An 11,795-nucleotide genomic window follows, 5' to 3' on the forward strand; every position below is an offset into this window, starting at 1 on the left:
TGTTGTTGTAAAATATGGCATTCAGAAAAATATAATAAATGGTCTAAATGAATGTCGTTTATTGTCAAACGTTTACCGTTCATACTCTTTGGTTCTTTCGGTAAAGTCACGTGGGTATAAAATAAAATAAATTGAATCACGACGTTTCGATTGCAACACAAGCAATCATCATTAGGTGGGTAAACCACAGCAAAAACAAATTATTTCAAAAACATTTTCTTGCAAAAAAAATGTCTTGCTGTGGTTTTCCCACCTGATGATGATTGTTTGTGTTGCAATCGAAACGTCGTAATTTAAGTTATTTAATTTTATACCTACGTGACTTTACCGAAAGAATAGTATGGATCCCGGCAGTCACGAAAACTTCAAATCTAGATAGTTTGCCGTTCACTTTTCACAATATTGCGCGCCATCATGTAACGTACCCAACCGATTACTTCACTACTTCACTCAAGGTAGAGTTCAAGTTCAAGTTCATTTATTAGGTATAGCCCTGTGAGCCATTCGGCTCTTGAATCGGGTGCAACCGCAACAAACAAAAAACAAAAACATGAACAAAAAACATCTTAAAGTGACTATGTGACTAAGTGCAAACAGAAAATCCAAAAAAAGACAGCAAAATATTGCAGAAAAAAACACCGTACACCAACGCTGTGTGAAAAAATCCCAGTGGGATGCAAGTCAAACAACAACAACAACCATAAGAGAGATAGAGAGAGAGAGCAACAGATACGTTTTACCAGTATCGAGTATTAGGAGAACTCTACAACGTCCACCTGCTCGGTGCATTCAACAATGCCCTTCACGATTTGAGGACTAAGCGCCACTCACGGTTTGTAGTCATTTCTCTTCGCGTTGCTGGTGAATGAGCAAAAATAATTTACCCCTAACATTGTTTTACTATACATATTCATTTAATAAATAAACCTTACTTAAAAAAGATAAAGTTTGGGAGAATTTAATTGGGGGGGGGGGTCACAAGACATTCGGTTCACCCCTGTGCATTCACACCATTCACAAACCCTGAAAAAAAAAACGCATTGTCACACATCAGAGTCGACGCATTATTATCATCGGCTTGGAGAATCCATCTTCACTGATCCCTCAATCACCGCATCCACAACAACCTCAGCAGTGTGAGCCATTGCCAATGCTGCGTTGCTAAATCCCATTCCGAGTACATGCGTTTGGGATTCGTGTTTGCGATCTTGTGCTCACCACGTTCCAGCCCCCAATGTCCATAATCCGATCAGCCCGTCCCACCGGCCATAAACCTCCACCTCCCCCATCAGCTCCACGTTCAAAAAACTCGAGAACAGCTGGCAGCCAATGAACCAGCATTTTTAGCTGTGCTGTGTCGTTACAGGAATAAGACACCGCTGCACCAACACGCACCCGAGTCATGACAGTATGTACACACACACACTGCAGCAAATGACTCAGGAAGGGTGTAGACTGAAGAGGTCGGATGAAGAAGGGGGGGAGGTGGGTTGGGTAGTGTTTGGTGAACACAAGTGGCTCAAGGCTCGGGTATCTACGTTGTATCTATGCATGAGCGCACTGGTCAAACAACTCGTTTCGGCCTTGGCTTTGCTGTCGTTTGATTGCGCTGCTGTTGGGGACTTTAGACAGGAAAGAGGGGGGCAAGGCAAATAATAGTGGTGCTTGTGCCGCGCGAGGTTTGTCAATCGTTCCTACAGAGGGCATCAGAACGAGGACACGAAGCCGTACGGACAGGGAGCCGAGCAGCTTGCTTTAGTTTTTGCCGTTGCTACGGCGTCCAGCCATTGAGTTATTTTACGTAAAAAAAACAAAACAAATCTGCGTCATCTTACAAAAGGGCGAAGAGAGAAGAATACGAAAACGGAAAACGTCAGACATGGTAAAAGTGTGAACGTTCGTAACGGCGAAGATTGGTTTTCCCTTTGGGTTTCGTGGTGGACGCTGGCATCGCACTTAGCCCAAGGTGCTGCTCTGATAAATTGTACTTCAGGAAAAAAGTCAGGACGAAGTGATACTTTGTAAAGGGATTAAAGTGCGCGGATAAAATTAGGCTGCGTAAAGTAGGAAATGTAAAATAAATGCTGGCGTGATGCGGGCAGCCGTGTGACGGCTTACAACGGAGAGGGGGGGAAATAAAAACCGCGAGTCTTAAATTACATGTCTACACCGCAGTACGGTTACACTCCACGAACAAAAGAATTTATCAAAACGTGATATCTATCGCCTCGGCAGGCGACGACGTTGAGAAAAAAGCTGGTGATTGTCGGGGATGGAGCCTGCGGAAAGACCTGCCTTCTCATCGTCTTCAGCAAAGATCAGTTCCCCGAAGTGTACGTGCCAACCGTGTTTGAAAACTACGTGGCCGATATGGAGGTGGATGGCAAGCAGGTAAGAGTCAAACCCTCCCCCGCCTGTCTTTGTACTCACGAACACCCCGAACTATAATTTTAGTACGTATTTTGCTGCTATAAATTGCCGCGTGATAAGCCACTTCGTTGGGCTATCGTTTGTGGCCAGGTCGCTTCTGAAACAGAGCTATATTAGCTCAATGGGCCTTACCTGGTAAAATTAAATAAAATGTTTAGTTAAAAATCGTTTCGTTTATAAATACTAACAAAATTGCACATTTGGGTAGGGGGGAGTGGAAGTGTCGGGTTTGTAAAGATAAAGTCGACAAAGCCCATAAGGTATTCACTATACTGTGCAGAATATGTAATATCCATTTGATAACGTTTCTGAATTGGGAATAAAAGCCCTCCCGTGTGGGATTAGCTACTGGGCTCTAAGTTATCCACCAATGTTGGGGAAGTCTCCACGGAAGTCGGACCATATGCTGCCAAATGCTGCCTCTATGAGTTATACGGGTCGTCTTATTCTTCTCGCCTATGGCTAGATTCTGTGTGAAATGTTAAACTTGAATATCGAGGTTTCGTAAGCTGCATACTGGTTTCGTGTGTCATTTCGCTGATACACTCGAGGTCTCCGATGAAGCGTCGCTTGGGGCAACAGTTGATGATGCATTGCATTGTTTGGTCAACATTAACGTGGTCATATTTTTGAATTATGTCTCTTTGATCTTTTGGGGAGGGGGGGTCACCTGAGTAATGTGTAAGCGATAAAAGGGCCCTTACAAAAATCAGTTTGATATATTAATGCTGGAGAGTGACACCCATTGGGTAAACCTTGGGGTAAGGACGCTGAGCTTGGCAACTGCTGAAAGTCATGGGTTCAAATCCAGGCAGCTGAATGTGGATAAACCAGGTTCTCAAGTTGATGGTGTCAGGCCGGTTGCCAACGATTGCACCAAACAAAAAAATCCATGACATTAAATCATTAGATCTGGTTTTTATACATTCCAGCTCTTGAGAAGTAAACATATCAGTCTGACTTTCGAACGTTATGCTCTAGCAGGGAAAGTGCTGTCCCTTATTGTGCAGAAGAGGCCACTGAAAGAGACCTCACAAGTCGTTCTGTGATATCCGCTTCCACAGACTGTTTTCTCACACTGAGTGATGAATTGCTCAATGATAAACTCGAATAGATTCAATTCATGACAACGCCAAGAGCACAATATTGATAAAATTGAAGAAAAAAATATTACTTTGCATCACTGTAATATAACTAAGTATTATTTGGTTCTTTAGATCGCAACACAAGCGGTCATTATCAGGAAAAGGGGTTAGCCTCTAAAGGCAAACTGTTTATAAAGGTTTGGAGATGGGCGTAGCCCAAGTGTATCAGCAGCACCAACAGCATGGGCGGGGTAGCAATGCCAATGCCGCAAACTCAAACACGTACACCAAGCTCTCAAGGCGAATGGATATTCTGACTACACAATCCACAAAGCCATCACCCACACCGTGAGGAAGGAGCCATCTGAGGATACAATCAAAACCATCACCCTGCCATACATAGCAGGGGTAACCAAAATATTTCCATAATCATGAACAAACACAAGATCCAGGCCCGATTTAACACAGTACATGAATTTCGTGATCTGATCCCATCTGTGAAGGTCAATATTCTTGACATGCAATATCCCGGCGTCTACAAACTAAGCTGTATCTGCGGCAGCAGTTACATTGGGGAAACTAAGCGACATGTCTCGGACCGTGTTCATGAACATAATGCAGATTTGAAACACGGCAGGACCAATACTTCTGCCATGGCTGATCATTATTTTAATGCGGCTGGCTCACACGAAATTGATTTCTCTAAGACGATGGTACTTTGCAAGCCTACTGACTATCAACAAAGATTCATTCATGAAGCCATCCATATATACAGACACAGACACAATTTCAACCGAGAGGAAGGTTATCGACTCAGCAATCATTGGAAAGATGTCATCAACTACTTTGGGTCATGACTTGACTTGTGTTTTCTTGTCAATCAACCTCCACCGTCAGCAGTGTGGTGTGTGGAGCCGGGGTGCAGTGATTTCCTGGCGGCCCTTTGCTGCATTAGCATTGCTGCTACATTGGCATTGTTGCTGCATTGGCATTGCTGCTGCATTGGCATTGCTGCTGCATTTGCATTGTTGCTGCATTGGCATTGCTGCTGCAACGCCCATGCTGCTGGTACTGCTGGTACTGCTGATACACTTGGGCTACGCCCATCTCCAAACCTTTATAAAACAGTTTTCCTTTAGAGGCTAACCCCTTTTCCTGATGACAACCGCTTGTGTTGCGATCGAAACGTCGTGATATTTGTATTCACTTAAATCTTTTTTTCAATCTACGTGACTTTACCGAAAGAACCAAAGAACATGAATTCCTGCAGTCACGAAAGTTTTAAGTCAAAATATAACTAAGGATGCTGTGTTGATAAACGTAACGCTAATAAAGCCGGGTCTATTGGCACACCCTTGTATGCCTGCACTTTGGAGGCTCATGGTGTACAGTATGTATCGTTTGTAGACTTGTGAACCTCTGCCAGGTACTCTGGTTTACGCCCACATGCGAAACACTCCTACAATAGAATTGACCAAGGATCACCATGTATCTTGCGACTCAGTGAGGCTTTTGGGGATAGATACATGAAAATAAATTAATGAAGGCACTATGAAGTACTCTGATGCAGTGCCATGAGTGAAGGCACTTTATCATTATCAGCTATGATCGGTGGACTGCTGGATGAAGGCCTCTCCAAGCCGTCACCATCCATTCTATATTTGAAGCTTTCGTGACTGCAAGGATCCATACTCTTAGTTTTTTCGGTAAAGTCACGTAGGTAAAAAATGAAATTAAAATTAATAAAAATACAATAATAAAAATCACGACGTTTCGGAGGCAACACAAGTCTCCGTCATCAGGTGGGACCGTCACAGCCAGATTTGCTGTATCAAGTACCGTCACCATCCCTTACGGTTCCACATTGCAACACTCCCTCGAACACCAGCACGAGCTCACTTCGTCATTCCATCTCCGTGGTGGTGGACCTCAGAGACGAATTCTCTCCTCTCGGCCGGCCACTGTCGCTTGTCTCCACCGCCGGCCCATCACCGCTTCGAGCCACGACGTGTCCTGCCCAAGGCCCCCGCTTACTTGTCCTAGCCGTCGATGTGATGTCCCTAACCTGTGCACGTGCTCTAATCCGCGTTGTTCCTCTTTCTGTATAAGAGGTTGCGCGCTTCGTTGGCTCATTGGCTGCCTGCGAGCAGGTGGAGCTGGCGCTGTGGGACACGGCCGGACAGGAGGACTACAACCGCCTGCGACCGCTCTCCTACCCGGACACCGATGTCATCCTCATGTGCTTCTCCATCGACAGTCCTGACAGCCTGGGTACGACCGCCTCAAGTCCCTTGGCGAAGCCACGCAATGTGATAAATAACAGGGCTTCAAATACAACACTCGCTGTAAAATTATGAGGAAAGACTAAAATCGAAACGGTTACATGCGTTCAGGCTGGAAACAACGAGAAAGAATAACACACAGAAGGAAGACACGACTGCCACCATGTCTTGCATGTCATACCACACTGCATATGAAATGCTCTCAGCCTTGTCTCATGCGATGACCCCATTTTTAACTCTTTATGATTTGATCGTCTAAACAATAATACAGCCACGCATTCACTTCCCTTGAGCTGGTGGTTGAGGCAAGGCTGACAGCATTGTAGTGAACATACAATTTCGTGGTCACATGACATGCATATAGGTCATGATGGGAGTCATGCCTTCTGGCTGTTTGCAAACGAAACTTTGTACCTTGTTATTCCTGAATAACAGTCCTTCCTGGAGCCATGCACTTTTAAATCTAGATTGAAATCGCATTTCTTTAGAACTGATTGTTGTGTTTAGTTTGTTGTCCTTCCCCTGCACCTCTGCTTAGCACGGCTGGCTGTGTACGGTGCGAAAGAAGTTCAACATACATACAAACATTACACGAGTCTGTAATAATTGTAAACTGTTTAATGGTATCCCTTCAGTTAAATTGCTTCACCTATAATTCAACTTCATTTCGGAGTTTATGCGGTAATATCAATACACAGTTACAGCTTATTGAATTTACTATCATGAATTTATGTAAATTAAGTGGAGTGAATCCAGTGCTTGTATTGTGCCCATGGGCATTTACAGATGGTGAAATTAGATTACTTATTTGATTGAAAAAAACATAATTTTTCCAATTACACAATAGCAGAAAAACCCGCACAATACTGTACTGTTATCCACGGATGACCTTGACGATCTTGCAACATGTCCTGGCACCAGCCCACTTCCTTTTCTCAGCAGCCAATATGGAAAGTACACAGCACGGCGTGTAACTCTGGCTGCGCGTTGCGTACCCCCCCCTCGCTGCGACTTTACAGGAGGGCCCCGTCGCTTCACAGAGTGGACGGATGTCAGATCGCATAAATGCCACATGAGGGTGGGGGGGTCTCGCTGCATCGTGTGCACCGATGAAAGAGTGTGCCACAAACTTTCAAAGGTGTTTTGGCCTACTCTTCCACACAGACCTGACATCGTAGGGCTAACCAAACACACTATACTACACCCCACGCGCCCTGCTAACTGTGGTGCATCCATTCATACTGTTGGGTAGATAGAGGTGGCGGGGGGGAGAGGCGGCGTGGAAATCGTGTCACGCGCAGGGGAGAGTGAATCGGCAACCTCAAAGTCCACGCTGCTAACGGCAGCATCACTCCCACCCTGGCCCCCCACCATAATAATTTTTTTCTTAATTAACCACACCTTGATTTGCATTCAGGTAACATCACCGACAGGTGGACTGCGGAGGTGAGGCATTTCTGTCCCAACGTGCCCATCGTCCTCGTCGGCAACAAGAAGGACCTCCGCAACGACGACAACGCGAAGCGCGAGCTCGCCAAGATAAAGCAGGTGACGGGGGGATGGTGGCCTCACTGGAAGTCGTTCTAGATCTGTACTCTGCCGTTGCTGCGGGTGGTGTTCATCCGTCCCAGTGGTTGTTAGCTTGCGGTGGAGGTTACGCATTCCTATGACAGCCGAGGCATCGTTGGCACCCCCAGTGATGACGACGATCATGATGGAGTGGCAGCACGTGCCTGAGAGAACATCGGCCGAGGAGATGGAGAGGATGAGATCAGCTCGTGTGCAGGGGCTCGATGGATTGTTGCATCGTGTGGCCAAGATGGATGGCAACGGCTTTGGGAGGCTCGACTGTGGCTGACGGTGATGTTGATGATGGTTGGAGTTAACGCCGACGATAATTTTATCTTGACTTTGAGCCCACAGCTGAGCTATCACAGCCACATTTCAGAGCGACTCAAACACGAATGAAAACACAAGGCCTTCCTCAGAGCTAATAGCCACATAAGTGATTGATGGAAATTTCAAGCCAGCTTATTTTCATTATATATGCTGATAATATTACAACATGCCATGTCACTTTATCCAGGAAAGTCTAATTGAGTCTAAAAACTATTTTTTTTCATTCGGGCCCTGCATTCAGATTTATCTGTCTGTTTTTAGTAAATGTTAGTAAAGTGTGTAAAACATGTACATGAACCAGTAAAATTAAAAAATCTCATGAAACAAGATGGGATGAACCCATAACAAGTGAGACTTATTGACTTATACTGGACTTCTGTGATAAAGAGCTTTATGGCTCATTGAATTCCTCCAGTATGAATAAATATTCCGCTTTTGACTTCAGCTAGGAGATTTGGCGCCTTCATAGCAGCCTTAGTTATGCAGTATAAGAATTGCGCGAATACCGAACGCACTTACTAATCGTTGCCATCATCAGGCTGAAATTCCCCATCATCACAATGAACTTAAATACAGTAATCACAAAGAGGTGAAGTGGAGGGATTCGGGATCGAGGTAAAATATGGGCGACACTCATGTACGCAGCCCGACGTACAATCCAACACACTCCATGCACACTGGTCGACAGATACACATGCCGATTAGCATTTTACATGATGGGCATGTTCAGGCCGATGGGGACTACAATCTTGCTGTAATGGAATTTCTCACTTGTTAAATGAAACAAATGTTATTTTGCATCATAAAAAGTAGACAATATTCCTCCACAATGCGCATGTTGTAAATAAGATTGTTTCAGCTGGATGGCCCAACTAAGCTGTTGGGGTCTATGTCATGGGCATCCTGCGATACGAGGCCACTGTGCTCTAGTTTGTTGTCAAGAGTACCCTTATTCCAACTAGCATTCACACATTCTGTGGGTACAATGGCATTCTACTTGCTTTGTATGTATTTTGCACTTCTTTTGCACCATACATAGTCAACCTCGCTAATCGGAGGTGTGGGAGTGGGCAACAAACTATAGACAAAAAGTAGTTTTAAATAAATGAGTTTTCAATCTAGATTTAAAAGTGCATACCTCCAGTGGCTTCCTAATATCAGAAGAGCATTCCAGACGGCTGCAGAAGCACACCTGAAAGCGCCCGATGCTTTACTGACGCCTCAAGACACCACCTTCGTGGCCCAGCAAGGTTGGCGGGTCTCAAGCACATGATGATAATCTGCGTGATCCACCAAGCCTGCTTCCAAAGCTCAGGATAACAGTCGCGCGCGCGTGTTTATGACTTTCTAGCCGCAATATCTCCTGGTGTGCACCGTGTGCAGGAGCCGGTGAGGGTGGAGGAAGGCAGAGACATGGCCAACCAGATAAATGCCTTCGGCTACATGGAGTGCTCGGCCAAGACCAAGGATGGCGTGCGCGAGGTCTTTGAGATGGCCGCCAGGGCTGCGCTGCAAGTCCGCAAGCGCAAGAAGAAGAGCGGTTGTCTTCTCCTGTGAGCGTGTGACCCCCCCACCCCCCCAAGCCAGAAAAGGCACCAAAATGTACGGTCTAAAGCTATCGTTTGAGTGCAGAGCACATGGCATATTTGGAAATTCTACCTATTTAAGCGACAGGCGGCCAATTTTTAGTTTGTACTCTTTTACCCACGTACCGAATTTATGTAGAAAGAGTAAAAAAATGGAAGCCTACCACTTACATTGGAAGCCTTCCCAAGTGTGATGCTGTGCATTGCAGAAATAATTTGACCTACAGTCTGAGGGCAGGAGTGGTAAAGTAACCTCTTCTCACCTCTAAATGGACTGTATTTAATTTTATCCAAATAATGTAGCCATTTTTTTAAACCTAAAGTTTAGGATATGTTTAAGAATAAATTATTATATAATGCTGCTATGGGTGACGTGAGCTTGTTTCTTATCTGTGTGTCTATGTTGGATGAATATAAAAATGATTTTGCAACAAACGTATTTGTGAGTGATGCCATTTTTTGTGCATATTACTTACAACAACAGAGGGAATTTTCCACTATGTGCTGGTGATATCACCACGGTGCTTGTACCAGGCAAAGTTTACTATAAGGCCACGTTCAGTGGTAAAGATCCATTGGAAACAGATCACAGGACAGGCCCAGATGTTATGGAACACATTCCTACGGAGGGAGCTGGTAGGAACGTTGGGTTGCTCGGTCAATGGCCAGGGTCAACGGCGGCGTGGTGTATTCCGCAAATATGCCCGACTGTGAGGGCGAGCACAAGCCGGCGTGAGTAGGTTAAACGTTGAGTTTTTTAAGGGCACCACGGGGTGACCAGCCCCTCCCCACCCAGCCCCACCCCTCCCACCCCCCACCTCCCCACCCAGCCCCTCCCGACCCTCCCCACCCAGCCCCTCCTCACCCAGCCCCTCCCTCCCCACCCAGCCCTTCCCTCCCAAACCAGCCCCTCCCTGCACGACGGACGGACGGACACAATAATCCCCTGTGGGCTGGTATAACCAGGTTCCTACCAGTATTAACTGACTTGGATGAGTGGCAGATGTACCTCCTGCACTCCACCAAAGGCACCCATAATGTAAAAGCAACGTCCTCTACGCTATGCATCTGAGAAACCCAGTCTCAAGACTCTTGTTCAAGAAGTCATGTAATTGAATATGTTGGTCTTTTTGTTAAATCCACCCTCTTCATTGTTAGGGGTTATAAAAACTCTCAATCGCGGTGGGTGGCTGCTCTCAGGTTTAAAGGATTCTTACTTAGTTAAACAAAGGACGTGGATCAATACTGCTCAAAGGTCACTGCTAACTTGCTTAAACATTTGGGCATCTATGAGGCATGTAGCGACTTGGGGGGGTAGGGGTCACTATTCGATTGCAGAACCAATTTTCTTTCTTGCTTATACGGTCTTGTCTGCACTGTATTTCTCAAAATATCATGGGACCTCCTTTGCCAACACCAAAATAGAATAGGTTTTCCCCTTTTTTCCTGGCAACAAAACAGCTGTGTTAAGATGTTAAAACACCAAACTGAAACCTTGTACAAGGAATCATGTCTGCATTAACCACAATACTTGTGGTCAGAATGCAAACAAACAAAAACATACTCTGATAATATATGCATTGCCTTTGAAACTGATTGGTCCACACTAGAGACAAACGGTGCGGACAAATCAGTTTCATCTTAACACCAAATTTTGATTTAAAGCTTTCGTGACTGCAGGGATTCATATTCTTGGTTCTTTCGGTAAAGTCACGTAGAAGGGAAATAATAAAATAAAAATATAAAACAATCAAATTGTTTTATTTCCCTTCTACGTGACTTTACCGAAAGAACCAAGAATATCTTCACACCTGTTTTGTTGCCAGAAAAAAGGGGAAAAACCCCTATTCTCATTTCTCGTAAAATGTACACCGTCTTCGCTGGTAGTTTTATTTGAACGGCCTTTATAATTTGTACTATATAACCCTCGCCTCCGTTTAGCATGGTTGGCTACGTACGGTGCGAAAGTTCAAATTACATACATACTGCCCCATTCATAATATCGCAGTTTGTCTCGTCTGTATGTTTTGTACGGTCCTCCTCATTTGAATGTGTCATTTATACGGTCTGTCTCATACTTCCTTGTTTATACAGTTCTGATGTCATTTGTACCGTATATCCTTTTGTACCGTCTCATGTGTACTGTAAATCTTTTCAAGTGCTGTCTTGTTGATTCTATATTTTCGTGCTGTCTTTATATTGTGTGCTGTCTTGTTTGTACTGGCCTCATTTGATACCCTTTTGTCTATTCTTTCATCTGTACCGTCTCGTTCTGTCTCATTTGCTTTAAATCAAAATCCGAAGTAATTCTGTGTATATCACAGAATTACTTCGGAAAGCTCAGGTGACCTCTCTTATCCATCCACAACAGGCCGCAGCAATTTCCTTAGCACCCTGGCTGCAGAGAGTAAAGTTCGTAGTATCCAGCAGAATGTGTTCCAGCAAACTCGGGAGGCGGCATTGACCTTCAGGGTATCATCAGCGGTAAAGTTTGTTGAATGTTTCTGGGTCAC

At 44.9% G+C, this 11,795-nt stretch overlaps 1 protein-coding gene across 1 annotated transcript; it reads left to right on the forward strand.

Moving 5' to 3' along the window:
- Positions 1–2,117: 2,117 nt before the first annotated feature.
- On the forward strand, positions 2,118–9,515 carry LOC144934699 (rho-related GTP-binding protein RhoA-C-like). The gene is made up of 4 exons (XM_078860746.1): positions 2,118–2,391; positions 5,666–5,786; positions 7,215–7,345; positions 9,080–9,515. Exons 1-4 carry the CDS (start codon positions 2,371–2,373, stop codon positions 9,251–9,253), a joined length of 447 nt encoding a protein of 148 aa, XP_078716872.1. The 5' UTR covers positions 2,118–2,370; the 3' UTR covers positions 9,254–9,515.
- The last annotated feature ends 2,280 nt before the right edge of the window (positions 9,516–11,795 follow it).

The sequence above is a fragment of the Lampetra fluviatilis genome, chromosome 11 (assembly GCF_964198595.1).
Source record: "Lampetra fluviatilis chromosome 11, kcLamFluv1.1, whole genome shotgun sequence".
NCBI lineage: Eukaryota > Metazoa > Chordata > Hyperoartia > Petromyzontiformes > Petromyzontidae > Lampetra > Lampetra fluviatilis.